This window comes from Gadus chalcogrammus, chromosome 14, assembly GCF_026213295.1.
Source record: "Gadus chalcogrammus isolate NIFS_2021 chromosome 14, NIFS_Gcha_1.0, whole genome shotgun sequence".
NCBI classification, from domain to species: domain Eukaryota; kingdom Metazoa; phylum Chordata; class Actinopteri; order Gadiformes; family Gadidae; genus Gadus; species Gadus chalcogrammus.
The window spans coordinates 23998505-24017394 of record NC_079425.1 but is presented as its reverse complement, the minus strand read 5'-3'; the positions used below and the strand labels follow the sequence as shown (position 1 = coordinate 24017394).

Sequence of the window (18890 nt, the reverse complement as noted above, 5' to 3'; positions counted from 1 at the left end):
CTGTCAGAATCACCTTTCAACATACAGAGAGGAATGGCTGGAATGGTATTTAATCATTTTTTTCCTACACGTTCTGCCCCCCCGGTCTGTACCTCTTCATAAAACCTGGAATGTTCTTATTAAATGCTCACCATCTTTCAACATGGATGTACATGCATGGTGATGTATGTCTATCGTTAATCACTTTGCTCTAAGGGAACATTACAGTGAAAGACATGGAATTAGCCCATTCCTGCGGGCTAATCCAACGTGCACCCTTGGAGGTGCTGTAGGTACGGTTAGGGAGCTAGAATTAGAGTGTTAAAACTGTCTGTGCTGCTGAGAAGTGACACCAGGAGGACCTTGGATGAGGAACGTTCCACAACAGGGCCCAAGGTCCCAGGACCGGGCCAACAGTGCTAGATTGAGGCCCCCAGGATGGTGGAGGTTGTCCCCAAGAAGACATTGACATTTTTTACAAATATTATTATTATTATATACTGTGTTTTTCTGTGAAAAATCTAAACCCTAAAAGTGGGTCTTCGGGCGTAAATAGCTTGAGAACATCTGATTTAGACTCTCATCCAATCAGATTTCAGTTCCTACCCTGGCCTACCGCGAAGCCAAACCACTGTGCACGGTAAACAAACATCTTGTGAAGTTGCGCCATTGATATTCAATGCCACTATATCTAACGTTGCTATATTGAAATATATCAAATATTGCCACATAAAGCGAGTATGTGGCTTCAATGGAGGCCTTGAAAACGATCTGCTGTTTTCGGTTGCAGCAAAGTTTTGTGTTTAACTTGTGGAAGTCATCTTTCATTTGTTCACAGAGGATGGAGCACAACCGCTCCAAGCTAAGCACGAGAGAAAACGGAGGGCTCATTATGTGACCACATACCACCACCTAGTGGTGGATTTGTAAATAGCATGCGTATCAGTAGTAATTCATATTTATACAATTTAGTAATAAATAAATAGATAAATAGAACAATAAAGTGCTTCTAGTAGTTCATCTTTTTGATTGGTTGACATAATGTGGGATTTTAACTATTCTATGTATTACCTCAAGTGTAAAACTATCAATCAAAATCATGTCTAGTTTCCGAAGTAATCGCCCTAGACAAGAATGGTACCAACCTCCTATCATTTAATATATTTTGGTGCATTAGTGCCCATGGAGAACATTCTACATAAATTGTATACTTGTCCGCCTGAAACAAGTTTACAAGTGTTTTAGAATAAATCTGATATGAGAAGTAGCCACCTTATCCGAGGTTAACATGAGTAGAATATGTAGTTTACATGACAAGACTGGGAGTGTGTTGTACATATAAGCATGCTTTAATGTTTGACCCACCCACCAGATCCTGATTAAATAAATCATCTACTCTTAAATATAAATATATATAACGACTTAGTTGTACAATGCAGTGTCGAGTTAGTATGGCTTTTGATGTGACTATCTATGGATGCTATTCTCTTGATTGTAGTAAGCCCTTATGAATTGACTTACTGACTACTTGGTGCAGGAGTTCCAATCCCGCCTGGCCAGCAGGGGGCGCTGAGGCCGCGCAGGGAGGCCGACCGCCCCTATATACTCCTGAAGGACAGCGATCACAAAGAAAGAAACACAGAGCGACCGTGCATCAAAACAGTAAACAATGGGAAAGAAACACAAGAAGCACAAGTCCGACAAACACGGATTTGAAGGTAAAACCTCTCAAAGTGTCTCATATCTCCGGTCCACTTGATATATGTAGCATTAGCTGACCGGGGCTATCCCCTTAGTTTTTGAAGCTTAAGCAGTTAGCCACCGAGCTAGCTGAAGCTAGCCGCTATACTAGGGGGAGATTTCTCTGCAATATCTAATGTACGTTTCTAGGATGTATAATGAATAATGCGTGCCGGATTCAGTGGGAGATATTGTGGCTTAAATTAAGATGTTCGCATTACCTTGACCTCTGAGTCCCGATTCTCACATCCATGTGAATGTTATTATGTACAGTGCTGCTTATATAGTTATTATCATCTATAACCTGCTTATATTCAATGGAGATAAACTCGACAATAGTGCAGCTCTACGGACAGCTTGGGTCGTCCTCTTTGTCTGTCAGGAAGTCCTAAGTGTCACTAGTGGTTATTGTAGTGGCTAACGGTTCCCCTCTGTGTGTGTGTGTGTGTGTGTGTGTGTGTGTGTGTGTGTGTGTGTGTGTGTAGACGTGGGAGAGAGTAGACCTCTGAAGCTGGTCCTGAAGGTAGCTGGGAACGAAGTGACGGCGGGGAGCTCGAGCCGGGACACGTTCTACGATGAGCAGTCAGCCGACTATGACAAGCCCAGGGAGAAGAAAAAGAAGAAGAAAAAGGACAAGGACCGGGTGGTAGGGTCCCCCGATGATGGGAAGAAAAAGGTGGGACAAATATGGCTTGTCATTCTGTAAACTCACCATTTGTTATAGATTTCTGTAAATATTTAAGACTACACATATGCCAGTTCCCAGTTCCCAGCAATGGTCATCAATTAATGTAAAACGTTTTTATTGGTTTATCGTAGATGACCAAGAAGAGAAAGGCTCAAGATGCAGACGGAGACTGGGAAGAACCGGAACAGAACAGAACTCCAATCCGCTCTGAGCTGGATAAACAGGAACGTACGTGGAACGTCGTTCCGTGAGAGTGTGCTGTGCATTGTTGTTCCCGATTCCACTCGCACAGTTTTTGATCCGGCATTCTTGTTCTTTTCAGAGAAAGAGCAGACTCCTCTACAGGAGGCGTTGAACCAGCTCATCAGACAGCTGCAGAGGTAGAACAAGCACTGCATAGTGTGATCACCTGGATTTCCCACCATCACTTGTTTAGATTTACATCTTCAAGTTGTACCTATTGCACGTTCATACTGTACATCTCTGTCAATGGATCTCAGTGACTTTGCATGGGGCGCTCTCTAAATGCATTGTGGGTCAATCCGTTTCGTCGGCTCCGTTGCCTGCGTCAAAAAGTTTAGAAATTTTAAACTTTTCAGGCAACGGCGGATCCGTTCAGATCGCGTCCCCCAAAGCGTCAGACACGCCCTCCGTCATCCGTCAACGGACGTGTACAGTGTGAACGTGGCGTTAAAGTCTTGTTTACGGGACTGCATCCATTACATTTTCCACCATGACCTTAACAATATGAGTCTGTGTTTCCTCTCCTCTAGGAAAGACCCAAGTGCGTTTTTCTCCTTCCCAGTGAATGATCTCATCGCTCCTGGCTACACTCTGGTCATCAAGCGGCCCATGGACTTCAGCTCCATGAAGGAGCGGGTGAAGACGGAGTGGTACCAGTCGCTGGTGGAGCTGAAGGTACCTCCTGGTTTTCCTCCTACCAGCACAGACTCTTGTCTGCAGGGCCACCGATACAATGAGAAAGTACTACATTTGAGATGTATTTGTATTTTAGAATGTATTATACTTCCTAACAAGACATGAATGAATAAAATACCAGCTTTTCCGTGTATTTTGGAGGGAAAAAAATTGAGTGCTCAGCAACAGTGAATAACAAAGCCTATGATGTGTCTCTCCATGCAGACAGACTTCAGGGTCATGTGTGAAAACGCCATGATGTACAACAAGCCCGAGACCATCTATCACAAAGCTGCCAAGAAGCTGCTGCACTCAGGCATGAAGATCCTCAGCCCGGTAAGACCTTCCCTCTTAGAACGTCAACGAGACTTGACACAGATCAACAACAGGGGGCAGCATTTAGCTTCTCATGAAGACATGATGCTCCTACATGCTTATGCCGCTTTTCCACTGCATGGTACCAGCTCGACACGACTCGACTCGACTCGACTCAGCTCGCCTTTTTTGCGTTTCCACCGCGATCTAGTACCTCAAGTGGCTGCTTTTTCTAGTACCGCCTCGCTCTAGGTTCCAAGCGGCTGAGCCGATGCTAAAAGGTGACGTCGGCAGACGGCCGGCCACTGATTGGCCAGAGAGTGTGACGAAGTCACGAGAGCGACATGGCAACCATGCTGGTAACGATAGAACAGCCATAGTAGCGCCGCAGCCAACATATTCCACTTCTTCAACTTGCCAGCTAATAATACGAACACGAATACCATCGCATCGATGTTCTCCATTGTTGTTATGTGGGTTCTGTCCATGTGTGGGTTACGTAGGTGTTGTTTGCGTCGCGTACAAAGATACGTCACGGCCCTTTCGCGCAGACGACCCCGCCCACGTCCCGGAGGTACTATTTGCGGTGGAAAAGCACCCGCGCTGCTACCGTGTCGAGTCGTGTCGAGTCGTGTCGTGTCGAGTCGAGCTACATGTGCGGTGGAAAAGCGGCATTAGTATGCTTTGTTCCCATAGCCAATCGGTGTAATGTCCTGCTTCAATGGCCTCATTTGAGACCTTTTCAGAGCTGTGTTCCTAACATGTGTGGTCCTCCTCCCAGGAGAGGCTCCAGAGCCTGAAGCAGAGCATCGAGTTCATGTCCGGCCTGGACCTGAACGCCACCAAGCCAGGAAAGACCGAGGACGACGGTGGGGCCGGCATGGACCAGAGCCGGGACGGGCTTGGGGCCTTGTACTTCAGCGAGAGCTCCCAGTCTCCAAGCACTCCCAGGTCCAGTCCTATACACCGCCTCCCTGGTCCAGTACTACATAGTCCCTGGTTTACTAGAAACAGAGTCCCTGGTTTACCATACAGTCTCCCTGGTCTAGTACTATACACAGTCTCCCTGGTCCAGTACTATACACAGTCTCCCTGGTCCAGTACCATACACAGTCTCCCTGGTCTAGTACTATACACAGTCTCCCTGGTCTAGTACTATACACAGTCTCCCTGGTCCAGTACTATACACCGTCTCCCTGGTCCAGTACTATATACAGTCTCCCTGGTCCAGTACTATACACCGTCTCCCTGGTCCAGTACTATACACCGTCTCCCTGAACTAGGACCATGCACAGTCTCCCTGGTCCAGCACCATGCACAGTCTCCCTGGTCCAGTACTATACACAGTCTCCCTGGTCCAGTACTATACACCGTCTCCCTGGTCCAGTACTATATACAGTCTCCCTGGTCCAGTACTATACACCGTCTCCCTGGTCCAGTACTATACACAGTTTCCCTGGTCTAGTACTATACACAGTCTCCCTGGTCCAGTACTATATACAGAATCCCTGGTCCAGTACTATACACAGTCTCCCTGGTCCAGTACTATACACCGTCTCCCTGTTCCAGTACCATGCACAGTCTCCCTGGTCCAGTACTATACACAGTCTCCCTGGTCCAGTACCATGCACAGTCTCCCTGGTCCAGTACTATATACAGTCTCCCTGGTCCAGTACCATGCACAGTCTCCCTGGTCCAGTACTATACACAGTCTCCCTGGTCCAGTACCATGCACAGTCTCCCTGGTCCAGTACTATACACAGTCTCCCTGGTCCAGTACCATGCACAGTCTCCCTGGTCCAGTACTATACACCGTCTCCCTGGTCCAGTACTATATACAGTCTCCCTGGTCCATTACTATACACAGTCTCCCTGGTCCAGTACTATACATCCCTGGTCCAGTACTATACACCGTCTCCCTGGTCCAGTACTATACACAGTTTCCCTGGTCTAGTACTATATACAGTCTCCCTGGTCCAGTGCTATACACAGTCTCCCTGGTCCAGTACTATACTGTCCAAGGCTTGATCTTGTATTGCTCTTCTGTTTTCCTCTCAAGTTATTTTTTATCTTCATCCCATTTCTTCTTCCAACCAAAACAACTTTTGCGTTACATCACCAACGTCATCAGATAAAAAAATGAAAAAAAACATTTCCTCCAGTGAAGCGTGCCGAAGTCATCGCCCTTGAAAGTGTCTCCGGGCGGAGAATGTGAGGAATGCCGTGCGGCATGCTGGCTCCTGCCTGCTTTCAGCCGTGCAGCGCCGTGACGCAGGGTCGTCCTTTCATCAGGCCCGAGGCACTAAGCCATCACCGGCTTGTGAATGGCCCTTTATCTCTGGATCCATATTATACAAAACTGGATCCACGGAAACCTTTACAGACTGGCTTTTCGAAACAGCGGATAAAAAGAAAAATGGCTGAGCGCTTCCATAACGTTGATGAAAGGAGGGCGGCAGCCGGGTCTGGCCCCCCCCCCCCCCCTCAGGGATGGTCGTTACAGAAGCCGGTCTGGGCCCGCTGCCCTCCGGGTTTGGTTGGGTTTGCACCTGGATCTCACGGTGTGTTTTTATGTTCCTCCACAGGCAGGACAAGGAGTCCAAAGAGGAGGTGCTGAAGGCGGAGAAGGAGCTGGAGGAGATCCGCAAGGCTGTGGAGGAGTCTGCCGGCAAGCTGACCAACCGGTCACTACAGTGCCAGGTGGGGGTGTGTGTGTGTGTGTGTGTGTGTGTGTGTGTGTGTGTCTGTGTCTGAGCGTGCCTGTGCATGTGTATGTGTGTCTGCGTGAGTGTGTGTGCGTCTGTCTGAGTGTGTCTGTGTTTCTGAGCGTGGCCATGCGTGTCTGTGTGTCCGTGTGAGTGTGTGTCTGTCTGTCTGAGTTTGTGTCTGAGCGTGTATGCGTGTACGTAGGCTCTGTTATGTACAATAATGATGTCATTATTGTAATTTAAAGGCACTCTGTTCTTCCACTCCTCAAACGGCCCGACTCTGTCCTGCACACACATGTTCCCTGTGAGTGTGTTTGTGTCTCCACTGAATGCCGACACTTTCCCCAACGGTCTCTTGATGATGTAATCCGTCCAGCACGCTCCCTGCTGTGTTTCCTGTCCCCCCTCCCACCCCCCACACCTTACTGTTAATTCACAGAGCATAAATCCTCTCGGCATAGTTTTCAGCTGGTCCACTCCTCCCTGGACCGAATGTCATAGTTTCAGGAAACAGCTGCCACTTCACAAAGCAATGGATCTCCCCCAAGGGTCCCTCATCAGCCTAATGTCTTCTGGGTCGGAGGTCACAGCGAGGCAGGCTAAAACGAGCGGCGAGGGTCTGGCCACGCCACACAACTCCCTCACCCTCTCATCTGACCATGTTCACCCGTTCACCCTCCTCAGCATGGCTGTCTGAGAGACACTGAGAGCAGGGCACCAAAGCTGATGGATAGCATTGAGATCAGTTAATGACACCACACACTGTATCTCATTGTGTGTGTGTGTGTGTGTGTGTGTGTGTGTGTGTGTGTGTGTGTGTGTGTGTGTGTGTGTGTGTGTGTGTGTGTGTGTGTGTGTGTGTGTGTGTGTGTGTGTGTGTGTGTGTGTGTGTGTGTGTGTGTGCTTGCCTGTGTGTTTGACAGCTGGAGTTCTGGAGGCGCAAATCCGACGGCTCCACCACGCTGGCCTTCCTCAACCCAGCGGACCCCTCAGCAGGAGGTAAGGAAGTACCCCGTTGTGTGTCTCTGAGATAGAGTGATTTAGGCCGAGTGTGTGTATGAGTGCGACCGAGGTGATGTTGACGAGCTGCTGCTGTGTGTCCTCAGAGGCGGGCTTCTGTCCGGTGAAGCTGGGCATGATGAACAACCGCCTGCAGAGCGGAGTCAATTGCCTGCAGGGCTTCAGGGAGGACAAGAGGAACTGGGTGACTCCAGGTACTACACACACACACACACACACACACACACACACACACACACACACACACACACACACACACACACACACACACACACACACACACACACACACACACACACACACACACACACACACACACACACACACACACACAGTCACAGTCCCAACCGATATCGTGTGTGGTGTGGGGGTGTCCTTCAATAAAAAGCAGCCTCTACCCTGAACGACTTTTGGTTAGCATTGAGGAGACCGGCTTGTGATCGGCTCCCTTATTTTCCCAGAGTCATGCCTCTGGTGTCAGTGGAAGGCCGAGAGAAGTCAGTGTTCCTTTGAAGTGTTTCCAGCAGCAGTGGTAGCAACTGTATTCCAATGAAGCCAGAGCCTCCGTTTGCTCTGTGGAAGCGTGATCCAACGTCAGGCGATGACCCCTGACCTTTGACCCCTTACCCCTGAACAGTGTCCTACATCAACCACGGGCCGTTCACCTCCTACGCGCCCACCTACGACTCCAGCTTCGCCAACGTGGGCAAAGAGGACTCGGACCTCATCTACTGCTTCTACGGAGAGGACGCCAGCCTGCACGTCTCTGAGAGGTACGTACCGCCACAGCCTCTAGCCCCGCCCCCAGCCTCTAGGCCCGCCCCCAGCCCCAGCCTCCAGCCCCTCCCCAGCCTCTTCACCAGCCCCTGCCTCATCCTCTGGTCCCTCCCCCAGCCACTACAGATGAGGGGCTCGGCGATTTATTCATTCAACTTCCGATGAATTAAAAAAAATAAAAAATCTTTTTTCTTTCATTCTTGGCTCAAATTTAGTTTGCATGGAATTAGCAATGTAGCGTGCTCGCTCTGTGTGGGTTTGATTCCTCCAGGGCCGCTACGGTTCCTATAGTTTCCCTCCCGCCTCCAAAACCATACAGGCAAGGCTGGTGTGTGTGCGGGTGTGAGACCACAAAGACATCTCCTGCTCCTGCCTTCACACCCATTGTCCACTCAGCTACCGTACCCCCCCAGGGCCCCGTACCCCTCCAGGCCCTCTTACCCCGGGCCGGAGGGGGGGGGGGTCTGTCACCGCCGGTGGGTGTGGAAGCGGCCATACGCCTCGCTGGCCTCAGCCCACACACTGCTGCCAGGCAGCGCCCGCTACGCTGCTCAGAGGCGACGGGCTGAAGCTCTCCAATAACAAGCGTTTACGGGCTGGAGAGCACTAGAAGTCCTCCACATGGCCGCGGCTCTGCTCAGGATGCTTGTGTTGTTTTTGGGTGGTAATGATTTTTCTTTCGAGGGGTGGGCGGTTTTAGAGAGGGACTTTGGTCATCGTTAGTCTCTTCTTGGTAATGTTAAGTTTAATGGTTGCTTTCTAATTGAACCACTCGTCAGCGACGACGGTCTATACCATAAATGGGTTTATTTTAATTTAGTTGGGTAATAATTAATAAGTTGTATAGTTCCATAAGTACGACTGTTAAAGCGCAGACTACTCACCCTTCTTTGGCGTTACTTTTATCTACAACGTTATTCAATAGACCTTATAGTCTCACAGCTATCGCCTGTTTATTCAGCACTTGTAATAAGGCAGCTCATTTGACAATGCAACACACATGATGCTGTGTCACTGCATTTGTGTTATTTTGCTTCTCATGGCTTCTTAAACATGGTGAATCTGGCTACTGAGAAATAAATGATTAATCAATGTAACTGGCCTTCAGATGGCCTTCAGAGAGTGGTGCTACTGTTCTTGAGTCAGGGAGCTGAACATGGGACCAGGTACCAGTGTGGGTCTGATGTGTGTCTGTGGCTCTCAGCATGTCAGAGTTCCTGTCCCGCTCGGAGGAGTACACGTACAAGCTGGCCGACAATCTTCTGGACGCCATGACCCGCGGAGAACATTCCAGATCGCTGGCGGGAACGGAACGGGTGAGCACCGGCTTTGCTTCTTCTGTGGTGGTGTGGCCGTCGTGTACCCTCCCCATTTGAACTGGAAAAACAGCAATATATAGTATCATTGCATTTTGCTTTTTTCGGTTTTGTGTCGGAATTAAAGGTGACGTCATCATTGTACCACCAGGTGTGAGTGTGATTAGCCGTTACAAGCCGTCTTGAAAATCGGCCTCTTCTGACATCACACATGGGCGTGTCCACCTAGATGTATGACGGATAGATGAGCAACGTTTGCTACAGTCCACTGGGTAGGCTGGTAGACTGATCTATCTAGTACACATCTAGACGGACACTCCCACTTGTGATGGCAGATTTTCAAAATGGCTTGTAATGGCTAATCACACTCAGACCTGATGGTATATGTCACCTTTAACCGTTTTCTATGAAAATGTACTAAGGTGAGGGAGGGAGACTAACTGATGGCGCTTTTCGTTTGTGCGTTGTGTCTGCTGCAGGTGGAAGAGCAGACCAGAACACCTGGGACCAAGGATGCCACCGAGGTAAGCGCTTCCAGACATCTCCATCAAGTGCCTGTAGCGTAGAAACTAGTCAAACAGCAGCCTGGCGCCTGGTACAGGTGGGGGAAATAAGCAGTGGTAGGGGCCGGTGGAAGCATGCTGAGCTGTGATTGGCTGATACGATTAATGCAGACAGGTGAATGTATGGGTCGGTAACGGGAGACCCGTGGGAAAGTCGTGTTTTCGTTGCATAAGGAATTAATCAGTGGTGCCTCACCCCCAGCTCGGTGCTCGGAGCGCGGTGCATCGCGGGGAGGCTTGACTCAGACGGAGGGGGGGGGGGAATAGTTGTCTTCTATCTGGCCGTCGATTCAAACAACGTCCGGTAGAATATAATATAACTAAAAAGTGACAAAGAATGTTTCATCAATAACTTAATCTCTAAAGAGTATGTTTCAATACGCCAGTACAGTGTTTGAAAGAAAGATTTAAAGGTAGATACCAAACATCTCTTCGATAGTTGCATTAAACGCGACCTCTGAGTGACCTCTGAACGAACCCAGAGCCCTCCCACGGTGGGGTTACACAGGAAGCCGAGCTCCGGGACCTCGGTGTCCCAGTAGGTTGCCGGGGGTCTGCAGCAGATCCAGGGCCCTGGGTTGACCCGCGTCCCGGAGCGGTGGGCCCCGGGTCATGAGTACCGCACCCCCCCCCCACTCTCGTTGGCGGACCAGGAACAGGAACTCAAACACGACCCCGCACTCCGTCTGAACTCCCTCTGCGCTCGGCTTTCCTTGGTGGAAATTCCGTTCCCAGTTTCCAGCGTGTTGAGTGGAAATGGTTCTGATTCCCTTTATTTATCCATCCCCCCCCCCCCCGGGCTGGAAGGGTGGTGGGTGGGTGGGGGGGGGGGGGGGGGGGGGGTCGTGGGTAGGCTTCCAGGAAGCCCAGTCGGGCCCCTGAGATCAGGCACACAGCAGTCCTCTGTCTGGGCTGTTTGCTGTGCTTGGAGCCACTCCATCCATCTCGGGGGGGTGCGGCCTTTCATTACATCCCATTCTACTGAGCTGAGCTTCAACAGCCTGCTCCTATTGGACACCGGGATGTTCCTGCTGGAATGTATCTCCCCCTGTGTGTGTGTGTGTGTGTGTGTGTGTGTGTGTGTGTGTGTGTGTGTGTGTGTGTGTGTGTGTGTGTGTGTGTGTGTGTGTGTGTGTGTGTGTGTGTGTGTGTGTGTGTGTGTGTGTGAGAGAGATTGTGTGCTAGATTTTGTGTTGGTGCGTGAGAGAAAGATTGTTTGTGCGAGAGATTGGGTGCGCTCGTGCGTATGTGTGTGTGTGCGCGCGTGAGAGACCATTGTGTGTGCGTTTGTGTTATGTGACGGTAGATTAAACTGCAGGCCGGGGCTGAGCTGAGTCAACTGAGCTGATCCCTGTTCTGCTCCGGTTGTTAGGCGCTGGATCCAGAGCTCAGCGCTGGCAGTCGCTGCAGCTCCCTGATGAGTCCGGACCCAACCCCCCCGGAGCTCTCAGACGGTAACTCAACCCCCCCCCCCCCCCCCGTGTGTGTGTGTGTGTGTGTGTGTGTGTGTGTGTGTGTGTGTGTGTGTGTGTGTGTGTGTGTGTGTGTGTGTGTGTGTGTGTGTGTGTGTGTGTGTGTGTGTGTGTGTGTGTGTGTGTGTGTGTGTGTGTTGTATAAGACTGTATTTCTCCGACCTGCGTTCGAAGGCCAAACATCTCCGTCCTCAGTCCCGCTTATGAAAGACGTCTCACTGCGAGGAGAGGCGGAACAACGCCGCCGTCTGTTTCTAATCAAAAGCATTGAACCGGCTCTCCGGCGAGTCCTCCTCGCCTCTCCACCGCTCAGCCTGGGCAACAGAAAGCTCTTTTCAAAGTGTCGGCTTTCCGTCTCGGCTGCGGTGGACGTGGAGGAACGGTGAGCTGTAGCACTGAAGGGCTCCGTCTGTTGACTCAAACAGAATGGGGCCATTGTGCTGCGCAACTCTCCAAGGTCCCGCGGATTAAGCACCCACTCTGTCTGTGTCTGTCTGTCGATGTATGTGTTTGTCTGCGTTGTTGTGTTTGAGGTTTTGTCTGTGTGTATGATTGTGCTTGTCTGTATGGATTTGTGTGTGTCTGCGTGTTTGTGTGTGCCTTGTGTGTCTGCTTTTATGTTTATGCTTGCTCCTGTGTGTGTGTGTGTGTGTGTGTGTGTGTGTGTGTGTGTGTGTGTGTGTGTGTGTGTGTGTGTGTGTGTGTGTGTGTGTGTGTGTGTGTGTGTGTGTGTGTGTGTGTGTGTGTGCGCGCTCCTGTGTTGGTGTGTGTGTGTGTCCCTGTGCCTGCTTTTATGGGTTTGTGTGTGTGTGTGTGTGTGTGTTTCCAGGTGCTCAGCTCTTCCAGGAGAAGCTGGACGAGACCACCCTGCTGCTGCGCGAGCTGCAGGAGGCGCAGAGGGAGCGTCTGAGCTCCAGGCAGCCGCCCAGCGTCATCCACCTGCTGGCCCCCAACGCCAAGGAGCTGCAGCTGGGTAAGAGGCTCCCTCCTCGGCCTCTCTCTGTACCTCTGGCTCACACTGACGCTCCACAGTCCTGCTCCCATGAATGGGGGCTTTACACACGCACACCTGTCTCCGTATGCGTTGGGCTCACTGCCGGAGCGCGACACAAGCCTTTCTGTTCACGGGGTAGCGATGCCCCGTGACCTCATTAACCGAGCCAGTCCCAGGGGAATTTCGATGAGATTTTTCCTCGTTTGTGGCTAGCATGCTGCAGCGATCTGACACGGCTCTAGTTAACACTCGTCTTATTGAATTTGCATCGTGTGTCTTATTGGTATCGCATGTCGGGTAAATGCTGGGATACAGAGGTCTGTTGTCCCCCACTAAGCTCGGTATATGATACTAGTTACATCACTAACGGAGGTGCGCTGGTTATATCTCCTGTCCACCCTTTCACATTTACATTTAGGGCATTTAGCAGACGCTTTTATCTAAAGCGACTAGCATTCAGTGCATTTGTCAGAAGAAACAGAACCAACGATATATCACTGTCGGTACAGTAACGATGTTCATGAAAACAAGTGCCAAGCACTTGGAATTGCTTGGTTAAACCATTCTGCATAGACAACAAAGATAGCTAGGATAAGATGCTACACAATGCTAAGAACTATTTAAGTGCCAGGACGTACAACATACAATAAGTGCGTACATTAAGTGCCAGCACGTACAACATACATTAAGTGCGTACATTAAGTGCCAGGACATACAAAATTCATTAAATGTGTACATTAAGTGGCAGGACGTAGAACATACATTAAGTGCGTACATTAGGGGCCTTTTTCATCACAACCATTGAAACGCCCACTCCACTGAACACAGTATCCAGCGTACTCCCATTAAAATCGTTTCCCCCCCCCCCCAGCTGAGAAGGTGACGGAGAACCTGACCCGGCTGACCAGCCAGGTGGCCCCCAGCGACGTGAGCAGCGTCCGCAGCATCCGGAGGGCCATGGGCGTCTCGGGGCCCTCGGAGCCCAGCGGGCCGCTGGTAGACCTCACCACCGGTAGGGGCCCCCAACACAGCTCGCAGCAAAGGCTATGGTTCCACGTCAACGCAACGCAAGGGGGTTTACGGACCCGTTACGTCCTTGCGGACCCTCTTTGCGTCCACCGCAATGGCCTGACGTGCGCCTCCCAATATGTAACCTTGGCTGTGTCCGCTCACTAAACCCGGACAGAGCCAAAACATGTTAACGACTGTGTCGAAGCGTCTGCGTGGTCATTGCGTTGCGTCGACGTGGAACCATAACCGAGCCTTGATACCATAGAGAACCACACATGGGGTTTACAACCGCCTCCTGCGGTTATTGGCCTTTCACGGCTGGGCTTTGAGGCGAGTGTTTGTCCATCGTTTGCCTCTTCCATTAGTAAGATGCTCATGTACTGACATAACTGTGATTGTTTGAGGAAGGGGAATAAGGCACTAGGTTTCTATTCTTGTTTGTGCTTTGCAGTGCAAGACGTGTCCGAGCCCATGGACGTCTTGTGTCGGAGCCAGGACGGGACGTCAGTGTTAGCTGTGTAACATCAACGTCCTAATATCTCGTGGTGCTTTTTGTGTGACATTTGTATGCATTGCAGTTAATAAACTTCAGTTTCAACTTTGTTTTTTTTAACCAATCTCTAGTGGAGTCAATTATTTCGCAAGACACTCGATCAGACTTACAAAACCATTTAATACCTTGTGCAGCTGTACAAAATGAAGTCCAGTTAACAATCAACACCATCGCAGTAATCACGACAACAGACGGATAGCGGTCCAACGCTAAGGCAGGTTTTCAGAGGCACAGAGCGAGCAGAGGCGTCACAGCAGACCTGGTGGTGACCATGTCCCAGTCCCGGGATGCAGCTCGGGCACAGAGAGGCAAAGCGGTGCTTGAATGATGTCTTGTGTTGGTGTATCTGTATAGCGGCAAGCAGGTGACCAACATGCACCTCGGCACCTCGTAATGCAGAGCTGGTTATAAAGATCCTGTGTCTAAGCAGTGAAGTGGGGAAGATGTGAATCATCCGTTAACCCCACACGGCTGGAATTATGATGAGAGAAAGAGAATTTCATGGTTATTTCACAATAACACTTTTTTAACATGAAACTTGATATTTTATTCGCCTTAAACTTGAACCTTTCCCTTTTTTGTTTCTGATTTGCGGCGTCGCTTATGTACAGTATCTTACAGACCATAAAAGACCAGGGCACACACGTGGTGACCATTACACAGTAACAGAGCAGAATCCACCTTCCTCCAGGAAGCCAAACCAGGAAAAAGGACGTCTCCCAGAACATACAATCCTATAAGGATCCTTGCGTACGGCCCCCTCACGGGGCTGTCGGCGCTCCAACATTCCCATCTGTCCCATCCAGTCTCGGGTGCGTTCCCAGACCGGCCTTTTCCAGAGGCCACCTTGAGTAAACGGGTGGGGGAGGAGGGGGAGAAAGATGTGACGGTACACGAATGGACTGTGCGCAAAGACGGCAGAGCGCTATGTACAGCTCTCCGGCGTGAACACCTTCAACACCCCCAAGTCCCCAGTGACCCCTGACCTTTGACCCAGTGCCGCTGAGCCCCGCTCAACGCCGACATGCTCCGGTGACCGTCCATCCAGTCCCTCCGGTGAAGCAAGCCACAGTCTTCCCTCTAACACCATTTTGATCAGCTGGGCACTGCCTGTACTTCCGGTCACACAGGTAAGTCCTTGGTATGGGGGGGGGGGAGGGGGAGGGTGTGTTTGGGGGGTGTGGGGGTCTCAGCTCAGACCCACGCCCTGCTGCTTGCACATGTCGGTGCACACGAAGTAGGTCTTGAGCTCTCCCTTCCCCTTGACATTGATAAGACCGCGACACTCGCACGAGTAGCCCAGCTTCTGCAGCATGGCCGACGTCTCCTCCGTCACCTGGGACACACACACACACACACACACACACACACACACACACACACACACACACACACACACACACACACACACACACACACACACACACAACATGAGGACCTCCACCAGGTTCTATTTCATTCCTACTGACCCAGTCTGACCGCCAGAGGCGGTGCTTTAGCACTGGATGTTCCATCTCGCGCATGCGCAGGTCGAGTAATTATACCAAAAAAGTCACCTGTGACACCTGGGTGACCCGAGAAAGTCTATATATTCCGGAGTCACCCGAGGTTCTGTTCCTTCTATTTTCTCGCGGTAGCGTACTAGCAGGACACACAAACATTGTTTGTTGTAAGAGATACCATATTAGCTTGTCGCAAGTAGCCTTGAAACCCAAGGGTTGGTGCCTCGATTTAAATTCGTCCACCAAGGGCTGCGACTTGCAATTTGTTTGATTCGGCAGGGGTGAGTAAAGTGTGTAGGCTACGCGTAGTCGACTATCCGTCGGCTAGCGCGGCAGCTAATTTCACCTTTCTACCCTTTGCTTTAATTTGCTTAGAGCATTAATTGGCGGCTAGTTTTTCAGTCGCTGTGTTATTCTTTCGGTCTCGCACCGTTTCTCGGGTGCGTTTGCCTAAGCCCGGTTGCTCATTTGTATGCGCCAGTGCGCGGCTTGGGGTCCAAACCGCCGTCACTGTATTTATTTAGCAGTTGCGCTCTTTGATTAATCGCCAGTGAGTGGCTTGGGTTTCCAAAGCCGTCACTGTATTTTCCTGGCGCCGTCAGGAAACTCTATTGTCGGGCGCATTATTGCTCGGGTGCTCTCGCCTGTAGCTTGATTGCCTAGCCTGCGCTGATTGCTCTCCGGTGGGCTGCTTGGATTACCAAGGCTCGCCGTCACTGTGTTGTTGCCGGGGTGTCACGTCGTTGCTCGGGTGCTCTCGCCTAAAGCTCGATTGCCTAGCCTGTGTTAATTTGCTCTCCAGTGGGCTGCTTGGGTTTCCAAGGCTCGCCGTCACTGTTATTTTCGGAGTGTCGGGTCGCTCGGGTGCTCTCGCCCGTAGCTCGCCGTCACTGTTATTGTCGGGCTGTCGCGTCGTTGCTTGGGTGCTCTCGCCTAAAACTCGATTGCCTAGCCCGTGTTTATTTTCTCTCCAGTGGGCTGCTTGGGTTTCCAAGGCTTGCCGTCACTGTTATTATCGGGGTGTTGCGTCGCTCGGGTGCTCTCGCCTGTAGCTTGCCGTCACTGTTATTGTCGTGGTGTCGCGTCGTTGCTCGGGTGCTCTCGCCTGAAGCTCGATTGCCTTGCCTACTGATTAATTTGCTTGCAATTAATTTTCCGACATGCTAAGCGCCCATAGTTGTGTCGCCTGCAGTGTCAGATAACCCGTGCATGAACTGTAGTTTCATGCCTCATGCACTGAGGCTAGCTAGGTTGGCTGAGGTGGAGGGCAGGCCAGGGTTGCCCCCTTCGGGTCTTGGTCCTAGTGGCACCAGACGCCGTGCCTCGGCAGCTGGGGGACCCCCCGGGAAGTCCCGTAAGGTCGAAAACTTGGGGAACCAAGTGGATAAGCTCTCGGATGAGGTTGCTCAGATTAAAGCCCTCCTACAGAACCTCCAACCAGCTCAGGGTGTACCAGCCGCGGCCCCTGCGGCTGCGCAACCCACTTATACAGAGGATGACATGCTGTCTACAGCTGCGTCCTGTAGCCTCTTTGCAGAGGAGGAAGAGCAAGCGGCCCTTGCTTCTCAGGCGTTCTCTCAAGGGTCTCTGGGCGGCTCGACTAGAGGGTCAGTGTCCGGCTGCGACACTGTTAGACCAGCCGTGCGAATGGCCCTGGCAAGACTGGGGTTGGATGAAGCTCCTGTTTCATCTGCACCTGTGAATGCCTTTTTTCCACAGGCCGCTCAACCTTCCGTTTTCTCTTTGCCCCCCTCTGAGCCATACATCGCAGAGCTTCATAGATGCTGGCCAGATTCAAGGGCTCTCTCCCATCACACTAGTGATAGCAGAGGTCTGGCAACTATGGCCAATGCAGATTCTTATGGCTTGGACCGGTTAGCTCCGATTGAGCCTGCTATAGCGTCCCTGGTTGTCTCCCCGGACGAGGCTCTGAGAACCGATGCGCGCTGCCCTCGGCCCCAGTGCCGGATTACAGATGACCTCCTTACCAGGAGTTACAACATTGCTGCCCGTGTGGGACGTCTTGGGAATTCGCTTTCTCACTTTGTTCTGGCGCTGTCTCAGACTATACGTGGGTCAGGTGCTGATCCTTCAGCACAGACCCTCAGTGATGCTTCACTGCAAACTTTTGCTTACATGACTAGGGAGCTAGGCAGGTTAATGTCTGGCTGGCGCAGTCACCACTTTCGGAGGTGTGTCGACGGACCCTCCGTTCTCTTCCAGTGGTCCCAGGCCAGACATTTGGGCCAGCTGCTCTTCAGGCCCTGGAGCGAAGTGTACAGGTTGGCCAGGCTAGCCAGCAGTTTGCTAGCTTACGGCGTGCACCTCTGCTTCATTCTAGGCCGGGGGCCTCTGCGGTACCCCGTGCCTATAGCTTTCAACCACGTTCAGGTGGACAATCGAGGGGCCAGCACTTCTCAGCACGGGCTGACCAGCGCCGTAGCTCTGCGGCACGGGTGGCATTTCAGGCGCCAAGAGGTTCGGCGCCCAGTCGCCGCCCCCCCAGGGCCCCTAGGGGCAGGGGGGGTAGGTACTGAAGTCCAAGGGCCGGTCGTCGGACGCTTTTCTCAGCAGCACTTGAGCTACTGGAAAGAGCAGACCACAGACCCTTGGATAGTGTCCACGCTATCCAACGGGTACACACTACAATTCCGACGCTGGCCCCCAACTTTCAGCGGGATCAAGGTTACCGTGGTCACCTATCCCGCCAGATCCCTGGTCCTGAGACAGGAAGTAGCCACCCTCCTTGGGAAGGGTGCTATCGAAGTAGTAGAACCACTAGAACAGCTCGATGGGTTCTACTCAACCTACTTTCTGGTACCGAAGAAGGATGGCGGGTTTCGCCCCATTCTGGACTTGAGAGGGCTGAATCAGTTCCTCAAGGTTCTTCCCTTCCACATGCGGACGTCCTCCAGGCTATCGCTCAGGGGGACTGGTTCGTATCAATAGACCTGAAAGACGCTTACTTTCACGTCCCTATTACCCAACGTCACAGGCGGTTCCTCCGCTTTGCTTTTCTGGGCAAGGTGTACCAGTTCAGGGTTCTTCCGTTCGGGCTGTCTCTGGCCCCGCGTATATTTACACGGTGTGTAGCAGCAGCCCTGTCACCATTACAGGCCACAGGTATGGCGATACTGCCATACCTGGACGACTGGTTAGTCATTTCCCCAACTCGGGAGCAGGCGGTCAGGGACACAGCCATGCTCCTCAGCCATGTGGACCGGCTTGGCCTTATGGTCAACTTTACCAAGAGCAACCTTACACCTTGTCGGGTTGTGAGCTATCTGGGGCTGGTGCTCGACTCGTGGCCATGCGAGCCTGCCTCTCTCGAAAG

The 18890-nt window shown here is 51.5% G+C and overlaps 2 protein-coding genes across 3 annotated transcripts in view; one reads left to right on the top strand and one right to left on the bottom strand.

Moving 5' to 3' along the window:
• The first annotated feature begins 1563 nt into the window (after positions 1-1563).
• Positions 1564-14222, top strand: brd7 (bromodomain containing 7). The gene is made up of 17 exons (XM_056608071.1): positions 1564-1697; positions 2205-2395; positions 2539-2635; positions 2730-2787; positions 3181-3325; positions 3551-3661; positions 4422-4591; positions 6226-6340; positions 7272-7347; positions 7455-7562; positions 8006-8141; positions 9350-9461; positions 9941-9985; positions 11397-11478; positions 12326-12469; positions 13362-13502; positions 13953-14222. Exons 1-17 carry the CDS (start codon positions 1649-1651, stop codon positions 14021-14023), a joined length of 1851 nt encoding a protein of 616 aa, XP_056464046.1. The 5' UTR covers positions 1564-1648; the 3' UTR covers positions 14024-14222.
• Positions 13651-18890, bottom strand: part of adcy7 (adenylate cyclase 7) — a 43564-nt gene continuing 38324 nt past the window's right edge. Inside the window, exon 25 of one of the 2 annotated variants that reach the window (XM_056608069.1) lies at positions 13651-15390. In XM_056608069.1, the coding sequence (XP_056464044.1) occupies positions 15244-15390 (147 nt within the window). In that variant the 3' untranslated portion in view covers positions 13651-15243. The remainder of the gene's footprint in view (positions 15391-18890) is intronic. The other variant, XM_056608068.1, reaches the window with a different exon arrangement.